This window comes from Chanos chanos, chromosome 6, assembly GCF_902362185.1.
Source record: "Chanos chanos chromosome 6, fChaCha1.1, whole genome shotgun sequence".
NCBI classification, from domain to species: domain Eukaryota; kingdom Metazoa; phylum Chordata; class Actinopteri; order Gonorynchiformes; family Chanidae; genus Chanos; species Chanos chanos.
In genome coordinates, this window is record NC_044500.1 from 34,618,260 (window position 1) to 34,637,007 (window position 18,748).

Here is an 18,748-nt window from a genome sequence, read left to right on the forward strand (position 1 = left end):
TCAGCAAAGGAATAACTTTTTTTTTTTATTCCTTTGTGCCTTCTCCTTGTCATTTGCTCACTAATTTTTGCTCAAGTATGCTTATCAAACATTTTCACACACATTCGAGTAAACACGCAAGTCCTCTTATATGAAAGGTACGCAGGTCTAAGCAACTCTTCACGGCATGTCACAGTGCTGTGAATTATGTTGTGGCCAAAGGACTTTTATATCTGATGTCTAATGAATGCTAGCTGGGAACAAAATTCATACAATTCACACTCACAGTAATCTTTTAAGAATATACAGCACAAACAGTTCTTTCCATTGCATCTTTTATTGTGCATAGTCAGTGCAACCTTACATCTGCTGTTGTGCTCAGATTTGCGTCTGCATTCACTTTCAAAACAATATCCCAACAATTTCTGACACGAGTAATAACCACCAAGTTATCGGTATTCAGCCTTGGAGAGCACTCTCTCCTGTCACATTTTAAAGTGATGTCAGATGAATACCATCTTGCCTCTTGCCTTTTAAGGGTTTTTTAAGGGCCATAATACAGACAGCAACTAGTATCAAGCTGATGGGAAAATGCAATTGTCAAACACAGGTTTGCTTTTAGTGGCCGACCTTTTGGCGTCACCTCCCTCTTGTGATCCTACCAAGAGCTCAAGAGAGTTTGCTTGACACTTAAAAGAGAACCAGATGGTCATGATCGTTTTTGGGCCTAAAGTGCAGTGTCAAAATGGTCCGTTGACAAAGCTGTGCCATTCCCTGAAGCTGGCACAGCTCCCAATAAGTGCTTCACAAACTTCACGTTTTTAAAGCCCCCCGCCCCTTCCCTCTGAAGAACTTGTTAAGGCTAATCTGTTGCTTTGCCTGAAAGGGACAAGTCACAAAGACATAGTGTGCATGGACGTGTGTCACTCTAAATTGGTAACCTGACTGAATTTTAGGTGTTCTCAGCTGCCCATGCTGTTTATAAGGCTCATCTCATCCTGTAACTTGTTAGCTAAGATGACAGAAATGAAATATTGTGAATAAATAATAAAGTAAATCCATAAATAATTGTTCTGTAAAAGTTTGCAAGCAAATCAAGTGCTGTTATAGTCAACCTATTATTCTAGGGATTCTTCATTCTTAGATCTCAGTATCCTGTCATTTGGCTGGGCAGAATTGCAGCACTCATTGCTGCTTCCCCATGGGACTCTCGCTTATTCAAGCTGCCCAACACTCATTTACTGGAGTGCCACAAATTGTTAGCTTGTATCATACCAATTTAGAATAGTCCTGTTCTCCTGCCTGTATCTACACTGATGAGGGCTAATACACTCAGGAATTATTTACTGCACTCTGGGAATAGGATTAAGAAATAGATGATATCATCTTCACCATCAAAAGAGGAAAGGTCCTTAAACACCCCCCCCCCCCCCCCCCCCCCCCGCAAACCGAAGCTGCCCCTCTTCAAAGCAACATTAACACTTCCATTAAAATCTTGTCACCTTTTTTTTTTTTCTCTGTCTGATGCTATGAAGGGAAATCACAGTCATTCAAATGCTAAGTGACTTCCTCTCCCCTGTGAATATCACTGAAGAGAATAGTGCTCCATCATTTACCGTCCCAGTGAAAAAAAAAAAAAAAAAAAAGGAAGCAAAATGAGGCTGCAGTGCTTTGAATATCCTCCACTTCCACAATATCTTGTCACATTTCATTACCTCCTCTGAGCTTGAGACTGCTAGCCACCAACAAAATACAGCACCAATGTCAGTTTTCATTTTGCCATCGCCATATACAACTTGACACACCTAAAACTACAAAAGTCAAAGTCTCACCGATTCCATCGCGTTGGCAGATTCTCAAAAGGCAATTGGGATCTCTCAGGACTTTTAAATAATAAACTGATAATAAGTGTAATGGATCAATCAGGTGATTGAAGGCCTGAACACTAACTTTGCCGATGGGCATGCCGTTCTCTATGACAGCTGTCAAGATCCTCCTTTATATATTTGGGGTAATAGCCGGCATAAATTTTATTCACCACTATTTTATTAATGTTTTCCTTTTTTCTTCTTGGCAGGTTACAGATGGGGGCACAATTAAGCAGAAAATCTTTACATATGATGCCATGTTTAGTACCAATTATTCTCACCTGGAGGACTACCGCAGACGGGAGGACCTTGTGTATCAATCAACAGTCCGGTAAGAACACTTCATAATTCTCATATGTCTGACACGAGTTATCTTAGCGTGAAATCCCATGTCTGTATGTCTCTATGCACTCCTCCTCCCACCTCTACCACACTGAAAACGTTGTCCTTAGGTCATTCAAACTCAAAATTTGCTATGCAGAGTGGGAAGAATAGAGCTACTAGCTATGCAAACTCTTGCACCAAGTGCTGGGTTGCCTATCCTGTTCTTAGTTGCCCTTCCAGGTTGAGATGCACCATTTGCAGCACTAAACCTTTACTCAGCATTAGCTATGACATTTCAGATTCCCACAGAGGAGTTGATGTGTTTCCCATGTACTGGAATTTACTCAAGACAGAGCTTCAGGCATTATAGTAAGGACGTCTGTGCTCTCTCTCTCTCTCTCTCTCTCTCTCTCTCTCTCTCTCTCTCTCTCTCTCTCTCTCTCTCTCTCTCTCTCTCTCTGTCTCTGTCTCTGTGCTAAAATCTAGGCTAGGGTGATCCTCTGGCTGCAAATACAAGGTCTTTGTGTTTGTTTTTGTTTTTGTGAGAGAGAGAGAGAATGAGAGGGAGAGAGAGAGAGCGATAGAGAGATGAGTCAATAAAGAATGCATGGATTACATGCAGAAAGAACATTTACTCAATAAACAATGCAAAAAATTGCCTGTGTTTACCTTCTTCGTACCCCCTACCCTCTCGCACATTTAGGCCCGCAGGCTTCCCCAAATGAGTATGATGTGAGCAGCTCATCCCGCAGGCACTTTGAGACAATAATCAGCTCCAAACCAGTCTGATTCGCTGCTTCCACACCTCCACAAGAACGTCCAAACTAGGACACGCATACACACCACGTAACGTGCCCATTTAAACACAACCGCACGAAACGCATCAACACAGCATGAAGGCAATTGACAATCACACCGTGAGGTACAGGAGAGGACCACAGGCTCTGACCTGTCTGTCTAGCGTAATATTCAGCCAGCGGAAGCCAAGCAGAGTGACACACAGGCTTACCGCTCCTGCTGTCATCCCAACCTTTTCCGCCAGTGCTCTGTCCCCAAAAATATCTGTCTCTTCCCTCTCTCTCAGCCACCGTCGCGCGGCCCCCGTAGGACAGCTGAAGTTCCTAGCCCTGATATTTCACAGGTGTTGCCTCTCATTTTCACCCTCGAGCAGCTGAGCTTTAGGACCAAACCCTGGCATTCAGACAAATCCGACCCCCCCCCCGACCAGAAATGAGGGCACTATTGAGGATCATTTCAGACAGAGTTAGAGAGAGTGTCTCTCACATGCTGGACTCAGTGTCAGAAGAGAGCCTGAAGTGACAATAACTCAAGAGGAATATTTTTGATCTTATTATTTTTTTTTTGTTTTGTTTTGTCCTGGAAATTCAGAGCTTTTTTTTTTTTCTTTTTTTTTCTTAAACCTCACATCTGAAAGAAAGAGGAGGAAAAGAAAGGCCGGGGAAAGTACAACATGTTACTGGTGTTGTAAACCTGGTCCTGCCTTCATCTTCTGCTGATTCCACAAGAAGAATAAGCTGTGCACGGGTGTCAACCCTGAAATTATGACAGCGTAAATTGAAATTCCGTGTCCTTGCCCAAACATCCTCACAACTCTCCTAAGAGTGCATTGTTGAAGGTGTTTGAAAAATTAATTCCATCAGTCTAAATATTTAATGAAAGTCATAATGTTTGGCGAACTGCTTTTTTTCCCCCCTTTCTCCTTAAGTCTGTCAGCAGAGCTCTCTGTCATGGATCTGCCAATGAGCGGTGCTAGAGTTCAGATCTCGGCTGCCACGAGAGAAAAAATAAATAAATAAATAATAGTATCCTCTGATTTCTCTCCTTTGCCTTTGTACTTTTCCCTTCTTCCCCCCAATCTCCAGAATGTCTTCACAGACACCTCATTTTCACTGTTGTTCCTAGGAGACATTTAGGGTCAAGGAAAAGATTAGATTTTAAGCCACTGATAAATACTCATATTAACAGGGGTTCCCAAGAAAAGAGAGCGTACCTCTATAAAATCAGAAGCCATGCAAAACCCATAGAGCCCCTTTTAACTGTGTTTCACAAAAATGGTACCAGTTAGGCAGATAGTGTGTTAAATATTTTATGCTATTCATCTCTGAAGGAAATAAGTAGTGTTTGCACTGGTCACTATCGATGGAGTGACATGTAGTTGTTGTTGTTCAGTTCCTTATTCTTCAAGCCTGGATCTGCACAGTCACTTACTCTAACAAAATATCAGCTGATTCACTGCAGAGGCTGTTGCCCAGCTAAGCTAATGGGAACAGTACACTGCCAGGGCCATCACACTGCCCCTGTCCTTGCTTAGCTGACAGGTTTGCATGGACAGTGAGCAGTGATTGAGAAGAGTAGGTACTGCAGTGAGTGTGCTGAGTTAAACTCCAAAGGCCTTTCCTTGGGGAATATTGATCTTTCACTCTCTTCTCCTTCGTGCTGTTTTCACTATTCCTCTGTGTGGGCTCATTGTCATTGATCTGGTGTGTGTGTGTGTGTGTGTGTGTGTGTGTGTGTGTGTGTGTTTGTGTGTGTGTGCATGTATTTTCTTCATTTCTTCATTTCAGTTATGTGAAGGTTGCTTTGTGTGTGTTTTACAACAGAGATAAAAAACGTATGTCTTACTAGACGAAACACATTGTCTTTGTGGAAATGACGATATCTAGGTGTCATTTGATGTGTCCTTATATACATTTTATTTACTGAACTGTCAAAACAACAAAAACTAACTATTTCAGAATACATTTATGTACCTGACATTTTATATTGTCTGAGATATGAGCATAGACATAGCGTAGCCCACTATTTTGTGGTAAGTCAATTTTGCCTTGGTGTGATTTAGTGCTAATCTGCTTTTCATTACCACCTGATTAACGATCCGTCCAAATTGTAAAGTGGGGTTGTGGCCAGGGAAGCCATAGTCATACTGAAGTTATTTTGAAGAATTGAACTTCAGTGTGTGTGTGTGCCAGGGCATTCTGCATCACTGCCTTGGTTTGAAAAACGCTATTGATGGAGTGGAGGGAGAGAGAGAGAGAGAGAGAGAGAGAGAGAGAGAGAGAGAGAGAGAGAGAGAGAAGGAGGGCGGATAACTGGACATAGTCAATGCAGCAGGCAGAAAGCTTTAGAGGAGCCACTATACTCTGATAGTGGTGTTAGGGCAATGCCAATACGCACTGAATCCAGTGCCAGGGCTCTTGTCAAATCATCATAATCATGGCATGTCAGACAGCCTTTAAATAAACTATAATTAGTGGGGTGAAATTGTACACATCTGCAAAGTGTAACTGTGGAGTGGATTCATTTTTATCCTCTCTTCACTGTTGTCATTGCCATCATATTCTATACACTGCAATTAAAGTTGACAGCATTTTTGTGTCATCAACTTAAGTGAGCAATCTGAAATGTGGGAAAACAGCAAGAGGCCTCCCTGAAAGGAATGCACATGTGCTGCAGAATGAACTTGCCCGCCGCCTTAATTCATTATGTATGAGGTTCATTGTAGTCAATCGAGCTGTTTTAGTGCTTGTTTAAAAGGTTAAAAACTTCACAACTTTGTAAAATACACAAGTCCCATTAGAGTAGCCAAAAGATAAAACTGCTAAGTAACAGAAAAAAGAAAAAAAAAAGAAAAGAGAGAGTGAGAAAGAGAGAGAGAGAGGTTGGAGGGGGCGGGTGTCTTTTGTAGAAATATAACATCCGAGATTCTCTGTCTTTCTCTCAGTTGTCATCAGCCCTCTTCTCCCCTCTCGTGGATGAACAGAGAGAGAGTGAGGGGGAGGTAAACAGAGGATAGAGTGTGACCACTCAGGAGAGAGATGTCCGCTCTCCTAAACAATGATCTCCTCATGCCACCCTACCCCCTCCCTTGCCCACTGCCCCACTCATTAGAGCTCCAGGACTGTGAGTGCCCCTCTGTTGCTTCAGCAGATACTCCCTGTTGGCAATGGCTGGGCAGCAAGGACAATTGTTCTTGTTTTTTTGAAAATAAATCACAGTGCTTAAATGTGGCTGCTGCTGTCTCACTTTGATTATCGTTGTTGACACTTTAGTTGCATGCAGAATACAGATTGAGTTCACAAGCCATTTTGGAGACAGCTATATTGCGGTCAAATGCAACCTGAATGGTAATTTACTTTAAAAGACAGCAATTTTCAGAGATCAAAACATTTTTCCCCCTGCATGATAGCCACAGAGGAGATTTTTTTTACAGAATCATCCACTGGTGACTGTCTCAACACAGTCTTTTAAAACATGAGAAGATTTAAAATTTTTCATAGTTAGTTGAATGAATCATTTTGTTTAAAGTTGATCATGTTAAATATGTGTGTGTGTGTGTGTGTGTGTGTGTGTGTGTGTGTGTGTGTGTGTGTGTGTGTGTGTGTGCATGCGTGTTTGTCTTTGTCCTAGGCTGCCAGAGGTTCGGATCTCAGACAACGGACCTTACGAGTGCCATGTGGGTATTTATGACCGGGCCACCCGTGAGAAAGTGGTGCTGGCTTCAGGGAATGTCTTTCTCACAGTCATGTGTGAGTACCATTTTATGCTGTTTGTGACGATGTCCACACAGGTTTCATCCTCTCGTCTCTCTGATGAGCAAGCTGTTATGGATGACATACCATCTGCTCATAGCTGTGTTCAGAAAGATGATAGCCATCTCGTCCAACTGATAACACCTTCAAAACAAATATCAGTCCAGTTCTTTTATGACCCTTAAGAAAGGTGCTAAAATTCTGATGAGATCAGGTGTAATATGCCCCAAATATATAGTGTCAGTCATTTTGGGATGCATTTTTTTTTTTCTTTTTTTAACTGTAAATGTCTTGTCAACTCCTTCCATTTCACCCTCTGCTGTATGAATGAACGGTCTGACTCATGTCTGGGCTGACATTAGAAACGTAAAGAAGGCTGTCTGGCTGTCTTGTCTAGTGGTGATGACACTCTGTTAGGGCAAGCATTTAGAGGCATGCAGTCAGGAGGCCTGTGTCATTAGAGGGGCTGTCTGACCAAGATAAGAGCCCATGACTGGGCCAAAGGATGAGCAGGAGATGGATTGAAGAAAGAGTGGAGGAGAGAAGAGCAGATAGACTCATGCTGTGTAGAAGTGACCACTCAGTGTTTGTGTTTGTGTTGTGCTGCAATACCTCATTTGACACACCATATCACTACAGAGCAAATTTTAATTCTGTCCTGAGATATCTTGTGTCTCTTGTGTTCTTTCTTAATTTGTTTGTTCTGTTTCTTTCAAAACTTTCATCCCCTGCGTTTTTCTACTTTTTTTTTTTTTTTTTTGATAGCTTCTTGAACGTAATTGGATGAGAACTGGTTGTGAATCAAACACGAAGATAATTCTTTTCATTTGTCCACCTCCCTCCCTCTGTCACTCTCACTTATTGATGCTCATTCTCTTTGTTGCCATGGCTGATGTCAAACAGCAGACAAGCACCTTCATCTCAGCAAGCAGGCTGGCTTTCTTTAATGCCATCTGGCTCAATTTCTTTGTGTGTTTGATGTCCAACAGCAAGGCAAAGAAATTGTCTGCAACCAGTTAAGAACCTCATAATTCCTGAATTCACCGATAGATAAATAAACAGGAATACAAAAAAGTGGTACAAACAGTGGATGTATTACATTTGCAGGCCATTAGCACCTTTTTGGATTGGTGTGTTTGACTCTGCCACTGCTGTGAAAACTCTAAAGATTTCAAGTATGTCAATGGCCCTGTGGACTGGGACACGATTTTCACCTTTTTACTGCTGACAGCGGAGACCAGCCCATAGGAATGAGTAATGTGTCGATTTCCATTGATGCTAATAGGCTTAGATTTATCAATGGGACAAGGTTTGGCCAATATAACCTCAAATCCCTGTGGAATCGCAGGGCGTGTATGTGTGTGACTGAGACGCTGAAGAGTGTGTAGTCTCAGCTGAGTCTTAAATCCCCACTCATAACAGGAAAAAGAATGGCTTCTAGCATTGTGGCTAATTGCCATCTAAGCTGAAACAGAATTATTCATAACCTATTAGAGTACCAAGTTCACCGGTTTGGGGGGGGGGGGGGGGGGGGGAGTGGAAAAAGTTAATTAATAGGAAGCCGTACATGGAGAGTATTTTAATTTTTTAAAGGCCTTCCTAAGTAAGAATTATCATTTTAATGAGTCTTTGCCAAGGAATTCCATCTCTTGGTTTCTGAAGGCCTGTCCTCAGACTCAGTGTATCTCTGCCACTCTCCTTCACCCCACCTCAGAAGTTTTTTTTTTTTTTTTTCCTTGCCTATACTCTTATCTTTATGAACTGAAAGTTTATGTTCTAATTCTGACACGAATAAGCCAATTAGTAGTTAATGAGAACCAGGACCAAATGAAACATATACATCAGTATGCAAGAATCATGAGCTACAATATCTGTAGATGTGAGAGGAAGTACTTGGTAACCCAGCCAATGACTGTTGCCTTCGGGTTTGTCTGACCTTTCACTTCACACATAATGGCACAGATATGGAACCTTTGATAGCATTTTGTGCATGATATAAAAACAGGAATGATTAAAACAATACTTGTCAGTATATAAATGATGGTTTGTTTTGATATAAATATTTGTGTCCTTTATGAGCCTATGTTATCTTCAGCTGGTCCTCCAGACATCAAATGTTCAGCTATTTATGTTTCACAAGTATCTCTTCTACCCATTGGCTGCAACAAGCTCCTGTCACTTAGCTAGCATTTTTCTATTATTTCATTCGTTTCATTAAGCTACACGTTTTGAACAGCTACTGCACCTGTTATCATGTGCATTGTAATGCCAGAGGAGATGACCTTGAAAGAACACTACATTAGTTCACTTGAGCAAATAATTAGATCAATTAGGAGCTTGATTCTGAAATGGAAATCAGTTACCCCTCTGGCACACAGGAGTTTAAGTGGAGACACCTCAGCCAAAGCATATTACATCGATGTCTTTCGTTCATGATCATTAATTGGCGAGATTTGATTTTAATTAACCAAACATTGAGAGAGAAAAAAAGTTCATAAAATGTGTGTTTAGGGGGAAAAAAGAAAGAAAAAAAAAAACTTCTTGTCATTTCACTATGTGCTAAGTAGGCTTAGAAGCTTTACTTTTTGTCTGGATAATGCTCATGAGCATAATATGTTGCTATTTTTTGAAATTTAGAAAATAAACCAGAAACCACATGCCCTATTAAGGACGTATTCTGGTGTGTGTGTGTGTGTGTGTGTGTGTCTAAGTGAGTGTGTATGTGCTCCTTCTACTGACCTCTAATGTTTGAGTGCTGGTTGTAAAACACAGCAGACAATGATAAGATTTACTCTGTCCTCCTGAAGAATATCTTTGTCTGCATTGCCTGTGTTAATATGCCATGTCACGTATGCCCAGAAATCCTTTGTTTTAACCTCTGCTGAGAGCAAAGAGGTAATTGAGAGGACATCCTTCACAAGACAGCATGGTTTGTATTTATATACACTGGAAGAGAGAGATGAGCTTCAAGGTGTTTGGGGAGCAATTACTCTTTCATCCCATAAATGTGAGATTCACTTCAATTACGGAAGCCCAACTTTAATTAAGCAGTGTGTATATTTAGCCACTCGTTTGTAAATGGCTGGTATTAATGGCGCCCTACCAAAGCACAAACATGGAAAAGACTGCAAACTGTGTGTAGTGTTCTGGGGCAGGAGGTTTGAAGGTGGGGAGTTGATGGATGGTGCAGGGATGGATGGTCCTCCTGTGCTCTTTGTGTGTTTGGACTAGGCACAGTGCAGACAAGCTGTCCTGACAGTCAAAGACATTAACATGAGATGCTCATCTACCAGTCCCGAGGACAATGTATACACCACATTCATCCCCTGCGTCTCACAGCACAGCACTGTAGTCAAGGTTACCACAAGATTCCAGTTCATCCCCTTGATCTTCGTCTAACCTTTGTGTAAACCTCATTAATTTTCATTCGGAAGGAACATTGCTTAGATTCTCCTTCATGCCTGACTCCTTTTTTTTTATTGTTTTGTTTTGATTAAAAAGTACAGTACTTGAGAAACATTTGTCAAGTTTATTTTGTTCTTTAAGCTTCCCTCACTCTATTTGACCCTGCCTGCCTTTCCATTTGAATTTGGCTCCAGTGGACTTGAAATTCAGTAAAACTAAAGAGAAATGTGTTCCAAAACAGATGAATTTAATAAATACATGTCTGTGAGATGTCTGGGTGAGTAGGAGAGAAAAGATGAACAGCTATGATCTTGGATTGCCTCACAACTGATATCACTTAAGCACAACTAAAGAATTGTCCATGTCTTACGCTTACATTTTGAATCTCCAGAGAGACCCTGTGTACTGTCAGCTGAATTTCATTATTTGTTTATATATATATATATATATATATATATATATATATATATATGTGTGTGTGTGTGTGTGTGTGTGTGTGTGTGTGTGTGTGTGTGTGTATGTATGTATATATATATATATATATATATATATATATATATATATATATATATATATATATTTATTAAGCAGTGGGTTAGATCATTTACACAGTTTTCGCAGACTGGCCTTCAGTCTTCTCGTTTGAATTTGTGATGTCCAGAGATTTTCAGTGAAAATGCATCAACACAAAGCATTGTCCTTGACCATTGTGTCATATGAGATCCAGACTGATCCCTCAGTTCAAAGCAGACAGTTTCAAAGTATATAATGATCACTTTCTGACAGAAAAATAAACTATAATATTTAACACAGTTTCCTATAATGTCCTCAATGTCATAAGACAAGCGTAGCTGCATGTTATTTAAATCTAGTGTACATGTGAACATGTTGTCTTTTCATCTAGTATGTTGTCTCTCTATTGTATTTTAATTCAATGGAATATATGCCCTGCTCAAATCCTGTTACAAACCTGTTACTGTCCTCTCCCTTAAACTTTAAATTTACCAGTCAGTGCACCCATGAAAGTAATTAGGAAGGGAAGCCCAGCAATAGCTCTATTTAATGCTCAGTAGTTTTGGAATGTGTGTGTGTGTGTGTGTGTGTGTGTGTGTGTGTTTGTTTTTTTTTAAACACATGAATTGACTTGTGACAAATGAGAACAACCACTCAGAAATCGAGGCACTCTGGAGAGCCAACTGCACGTTGGTCTGGCAAAACAAAAAATAAATAAATAAAATAGTGTATTAATCGGGAGAAGTATTGGTGTCACTAAGGAATAGGGACCAACTTGGTTAGCTTTAAAGCTGAAAATGACAAAATGTTTGAAACTTCAACTTCTCTTGAAAATCGATGATATTGCAGATGTTACACCCATTCTCTAAGACATTGTTGTACAATCAAACAGCCACATTTTCACAACTACCTTTGATATTAAAAGAAGATTTTATCATATTGTCATCAATGGCATATGACTTCTTTTCTAAGATAGTCTAAATGTCCATATTAATTCGGTAAAAAAGCCATCGCGATGTACAGTACTTGACCGCAGTAATCCAGGCTTAAGTCAAAATCTGCTTTACTCTATCTGAGCATTCCTAGTCTAACACCAGATTCTGACATTCCTTGACAGGCAGCATTCCCATTATTACCATTACACACACAACAAAACTCATGCCACAGCTATAATGAAGTGTGTGCTATATTCATCTGTGATTACTTTCATTCATCCAACAAAGCTAGCGTATTGTTTCTAGTACAGAAAGTAGACTCTCAGTCATGCATGTCTGGCTTTTAAAGTGTTCACTTGACTTCTCACTTTAAGCGCAGTGGACTTGAGGAATGGCATGCAGCATTTTCCCTCCCATGCTGAGCCATTGTTTAGTAGATTATATTATGAGTGAGTGTGCCATGCTTGCTATTATTTTGCTGCCATGAGTCAAAGGCTGTTTATTAAAGCCTGCAGGAGGCAGGATCCTGAAACTGCCCAGTGTTAATCTTCAAATGTCCTGCCGATGTGTGATAATAGAACCGTGCAGTGTGGCCACTCAAGAGCTCAGTGAATGATGCACTCCATGATCCACAACCAATGCTGTGCCGCTCTGTATGACCATGCAAGGAGCTGAAATGCTCCATAGATGGAAGGATGGTGCACACTCAACAATCTGCTGCACTGTTACTTTAATTACACAGCAAAGTTTTGGCAGCAAGCTGCTTTCTTCAAGGTTTCGATGTATATCCAGCTAACTGTGCACTCATTCACACACACACACACACACTGACAATGAAAATGAAAATGTAATTAGTTGAAGCAATGCGGCTGAATATTTGTTTAACAAGGCAATCCAATTAATCTCTGCATCATTCATAGCAAGTTACCTTGATCAGTTTGTTCAGAAGACATGACAAGGACACATTCAATAAGGGCAATAAGGGCACATCCAATGTCACAATATCACAGTATAATACATTTGAAAACTGACTGTATTGTTGGGTTTGTGTGTTTGTTTTGTTTGTTTGTTTGTTTTGTTTTGCTTTCGTACGATTATCATTGTTGACACCAATTGTCATTGCTGACATTAATGTGAGTATTCTGTTGCAATAACATTAGTCCTACACTAGTTACAACTACTTTGTCCATGAATTCCCATGAATTGCCCATTTGGTAAGCTAAATGGTGTGTTGCATTGGTTGCACTGGTATGTTTTGCCAAAGGCAGTTATCTTCTGGTGAGGCATGTGAAATGACACAGGGGTGTGTGGGATTCATTATTATTAATAGCTGTTTGTTTATTTAGCTTATGCATACAAATTACATTTGCTTTGCTGCTTGAAATACTCTGAAGTACAACAATAAAGGTTTTCTGGAGTTTGTAGGCTAGGACTGATTATTTGGAACCTGTAGGCTTGTCACGAAATTGCATAGAGGAGAAAATAATGGTATTTGGTGTGGACAAGGTTCTGGAGTATGGATGTATTGATAAGGTAACATATTGTAGTTTATATACCTTTAAGATTGCTCTGATATTGCAATGGACAGGAATCTTTCTGGCTCTCATACCTCAACAATATACTTTCTTTTCCAGCTTGTGCTTCTCATCTCAGCTGAACTTCTTTATTTTCTTATATCACATTTTTAAGTAGTGGCTAAATAGATCACAATTATTGAATCATTATTTTTCATCATTAATAGTTTTCTAGATGGCCATTTGAGGTTGAATTGTTAATGTACTGAATATGCATGTACTGAGCTGGCCATTAAACATCTGGATGGCCACTTGAGGTTAAATTGTTAATGTACTGAATATGCATGTACTGAGCTGGCCATTAAATCCATGGTCTTCAAATCCATGGAGCACTTGTTAAGCATTGCACATTGTCAGAATCCATCTGTGTGCTGTCCCAATGTTAACTCTTTTTGCCAACATAGTCCATGTGGGATGATATCTTGTCAAACATAGTCACTAAAGGTGACAATGTGGCAGTGTATTCTGGTCTTCTGTTTGCTTTCTAGCAGTTTTTTCAACATTACAGTATGCTCACCTGTGTAGGTTTGTCACACTATGATTCTGACACAGAAATGTGTGAGTTTGTTAGGACCAGAACCATAGGTTTATGGTTAGCTTGGCTATATACATCTGTATTTTTATATTTCATAGTAGTTCAGTGACTCCTTGACAACATAGCCTCAGGCTTTTTAAAAAGTATTTCCTTTTTTCCCTCCAAAAATGAATTCACGTCAGGATGTTTAAAACAGTTTGCATGATGATACTAGTGGTCCATACACATAGACCCAAGATTGTTCAATGTGGCTAACCTTCAGCAAAACAAAAGTTATCCATGAGACCTCCTCATCATAACATCTGAGCTTCAGACACAGATAAATATTTGAAGAAATCACCTTGAAAAAGTAACCTTCAAATGTTTTTCATGACAGTGTTCCCAGGAGTGGCTTTTCAATATTTGCTCTTTTATATGGCATTCACTATGTCTACTGCAGCATATCAGCCTCCAGTCTTTGCTCACCTGTTGGGCTTTGGGCCCCATTCCTTTGCTGCAGTCTTCCTCATTCTCCACCTCCCTGCAGGTCTTCATCACTGACTGGCTCCTGTCTACATGGTGGCCTGCTGAGCTGGCTGAGGAGGAACAGATCCCTCCCAGAGAGCCACTGATTGGACCTGATGATGAAGGGGGGAAAACTGATTTTCTTCCTTAGTTTTATGCTGTATCTGAGGAAGCAATTTACTGGAAATATGAATATCGCCATGCATTTCGCTCATTCATTCGGGAGAGTCTTGTGGAATGCGACATATAAGATGCACTCTTTGTCAGTCTTGTAATTACGCAGAGTTTGAAAACAAGTTAAGGGAGAAAACTTTCAGGAAGAATGTCACACTGGACAGTAAGCCAATTCAACAGAAATCCATCATGTTAACCCTTGAGAAATAGGCCATCTCTACAGACTGGCATTTTTAATTGCCCAAATCGAAAAACCATGTACAGTCTGGATGTCAAGGCTGTCAAAGCTCCTGCTGTGTCATGGAGGAGAGAATTGTAATGACCTCCCTTGAGAACATACTATATATACACTCTTGTTTTTTTTTTTTTTGGTTTTTTTTTTTCCACATTCTGTAGCTCACCTGTAGGACCTCAAACTGCATGTAAGTGTACCATTCCTATTTTCGGTCAAGTTCGGAAGATTATCTCTGATGAAAGCAAGAATTTTCATGTCTTATGTAACTATGCCCAGTGTCACAAGGAGCATAGTTTTACACAGTTTTGCCATTAAGAACATGAGGAAGTAGCAGAGTCTAGCTTAGGGTCGTTAGTCATGTAGCACACAGCACTCCACTGGTGTAAATCAACCCAGGTTGATAGATATGCCATACATAAGATAGACCATGGAGACAATGAGCTCATACTGTGATCATGGCCTTACTAACTTCAAAACCCACAGTGCATTCCTGAAAAGAATCAACAGTGTTTTGCCACCAAAGATTCAGATACAGCAGGTAAGTAGTAGTATGTAGTGTGAGAGGTTAAGCAATGACAACAACCCTAATGTCTGTGCTGCAGTGTTTCCCAAGGTGCCGTAGAAAGACTGAGTTGCCACAGCACCAAGGTAGCCTCTGAATCGAATTGGGGCTTAATGGAGTCAAGGTGGCAAAAAATATCTACAACCCCAAGTGTGTCAAAGTCAATATGTTTGTCAGATTGCCCCTGAACAGAATGCCTTGCCTCTATAAATGATACCTTGTTCCATATAATGAAGACTCTGTGGCTTGGCAGTGCCTGTTGAATGTGACTTTGCCCGAGAGCATGGTCTCACTTGTTCTAACCCAATGTGACTGAATGACTGTAAAATGGAAACAGACTCTCTACCTGACTTACAATAATAGCTGTGCTATTTCTGTCAGTACACGAGAGGTTATCTCTGGCCAGTTTCTATGGTCTACTCAACCTACACAGAACACACTAAAATTGATTCTTAGAGATATATTTGACCAGTAGAATTTTAAACCATATCTTTGCCCTTGCATTTGTATATAGTACAAATAGTTCCTTTTGACTCATCAACCAAATTTGGGAGAATTTTACAAATCACTGGTTTTAGGTGACTGTGCTTATTAATAATATAATCTGAGAAAGAACACAATGACCCTTTCCTTTCTATACTTGAACTTAGAGTGACTTCATGAATTATTGTTACTTCACCTGTTATTTATTCATGGCAGGCAATTACTCAATAGACTATTAATGACTGCTTAGGAGAATCTTTTCATTATAAGTATGCTAGTTTTAATACATTACCAATTATTTATTACATAACAGGAGTCTGACTCAAAGATATCAGGTTTCAGCATTAACACACTACAGTGCATGCTGATTATTAATCAGCCTGTTATTCCGTTAGTTTTTGTGTCCTCTCATCCCTTACATTAAATACCACAACAACAACACACTGTGCATCACTTTGTTCTATTCTATTCCTTTAGCTCACATATATCTGTGTTTGTTGTATCATTTACGATTCTGAAGGGGACAGCGCCATTGGTGAAGCATCAGGTCAAAATTATTACTCATTTGAGAGCAAATAATATATTCTTTTGGCACACTTTATGCAAATCTTTTTTTTCCCCTGTCTATGCAGAATTCATATATCTGTGAATGTTTTGTGGTGCTGAAAGTGCAGCTTTCAGACCTGTTGTAAACCTTAGGAGGAACTTTGACACCCTGGCACCACCAGCTGTGTTTCAGTATAAGTAAAACAGCAAAAGATGAAATATGCTTACCATTTGTCTGTCACCATGTTTTTAATAATGTTTTAACGATGTTTTTTGGCATCTACCAAACTCCTCCGACCTAAGAGCACCTGGCCTGTCTCCAAAAACATATGTTAAAAATTAGTCAGTGGAGTAGTTAATTACATTCAACAAGCTGATTAGTTAAGAGTAATTAATTAAATGAAATATGTTCAGCCTTAAATGAGATTTTTTTTTAATTGAATACCTTACCCTAGACATCAGATTTAAAGCATCTGGATTCATTGCACCCCACCCATACTGGGTGAAATGGCATTTCTGAACAATAACAATAAAACTGTCATATGTATATATTCTTGTATTTGCAATAGGTAAATATATTTATATGTCAAACACAGTGTTAGAACATCCAGTCTACTCATTAGCAGTCAGCCCATCTTGATTACAGTTCATAATACCAAAATCTGGTATCCCATTTCTGATGTGGTCTGGAACCAAAGATGAACATTGCACTTCCTCCTCTACCAAATATGAAATATCCATAGAGAGGGATCTGGATACACTACTTAGGGGAATTTTGTATTATTGTTGAGATTCAGTACCAAGATTATGATGTAACACAACTTGCACAATTGAGATTGGAATGGAGCTGTCATCATGGCATACAAAATATAAACATGGTTAGTGATCAGATTATTAGCCTCCTTCTGTACTCTTCAGCTTTTCCTTGTGGCACATTCAATATTATTATAGCTATTTGGCTATCTTAATAAAAGGTTAACTACTAGATTCTATGGCCTTTTGAAAATTGTTGATGGAACTGCTTCAGTTTAGCAATGAAAAGCGTCCTTGACAAAGTGTCTCATGTCCAGAGGCAACCTTTTGAGATTCAATTTAGGTTGTTTGGCAATCTGCTGAGAGTAAAATATCTCAAGTGGAAAATGGATTTTTTTTTCTTCTCCCCTGGAATGGAGAGAGAGTTGATAATGACAAATAACTTGAGTTGAGAGCTTAAATATGGCGTATACCATGGCTAAGAAAACTGTTTAAAAGAACATAGGAGCAGTTTGTGGAAATCAGGTGTGTAGCCAACGGACAGGCCTGACGGGACAGAGCCCGCCCAAAAGATGCATAGGCACACGGGAGTTAGGATGGAATAATTTAACTTAATACTAAAAAATAATACGATATTGTTTGTTACATTGGATGATTGTATAACTAAAATATCACCACAAACGCTCCTGAAATAAAGAAGATATGTTCTAATTTCTTATTTGTATAATGCTTAATGGGTATGACTGACATCTGTAACAGCCAGTTAACAACTTTGCTTTTGACCTTATAGTTCCAGCGATGGAAACCTTCGATAGGAGATAGCAGCTGGTTTTCCACCCAACACATTCGCATATTTGAAGTGCACTCATGAAAATTCTACCAAGGAAATGTCCATCAGCTGTGTTATGTGGACTAAAAATGTAGTCTACATTCTCCTTATTCCAGGAGGAGTTGTGAACAGCTGTGAGTTTAAAACTGGTTTAGGACAACTTTAACGGAAATACGTGATAAAATTGCAACAAACCCCTGTTGATGTTGCTAAAACTGTTTCCATTAACCAGTATCATTTTACCCTATGCTAATCACCGCTTTCCAGCGATTACATTTCTTATGTGACTTAAAAGATTTGATGCGAAGTTTAAACCTTAATTTGAATTAAATAGTTGGATAGAAACCAAACTAGGGTTGTGACAGCATTATATTGTGCGTTTGTTGTGCAAGGGCATGTGTTTTACAGTACTTCTGGTTAAAGTGTGCTTGATGAATAAAAATGCAGTAGTATTTAATGCAAAGAATGGCAGATTGGACTGGCATGGTTACTGAGTATGCTGTAGTTGCAATAGGGGGTGTCTTATGGAGCTAAATCACCGACTGTAAGTTTGGCATTGGAAAAAAAACAACAAAAAAAATGCAAAAACAAAATCTTTATTGTTTAAAAAAAAAAACAACTGAAACATAGAATACTGGCATTGAAACACTTGTACAGAAATAAACTTTGGGCACTGAAAAGATATTTTGATGGTTTTTTTCTTCATCCTGATGTGCCTTTTCAATTACAATCTTTTCTTTGTTTCTTCTGCCTTTTTCGGTGAGTTTTTTTTTTTCTTTTTTTCTTTTTTTTTCCTTTTCTTTTCCTTTTTTTATGCTGCTAGTCTTTTTTCGATGCCAGTACTTGTCAATGTCAACTTAATGAATTATGTATTCGTAATGACAATATTAAAAAGGCCTTGCACCTAACTAAGGTTTTGAAGCTGAAAATGTGAGTTTAAATGAAATTTGAGACTTGGAAATCTACATTCAGATGTAAT

The 18,748-nt window shown here is 39.4% G+C and overlaps 1 protein-coding gene across 1 annotated transcript in view; it reads left to right on the forward strand.

Moving 5' to 3' along the window:
- Nucleotides 1–18,748, forward strand: part of igsf21a (immunoglobin superfamily, member 21a) — a 138,719-nt gene that overhangs the window by 91,400 nt on the left and 28,571 nt on the right. Inside the window, exons 3-4 of the mRNA XM_030778542.1 lie at nucleotides 2,057–2,178; nucleotides 6,600–6,718. Coding sequence (XP_030634402.1) covers nucleotides 2,057–2,178; nucleotides 6,600–6,718 — 241 coding nt within the window. The remainder of the gene's footprint in view (nucleotides 1–2,056; nucleotides 2,179–6,599; nucleotides 6,719–18,748) is intronic.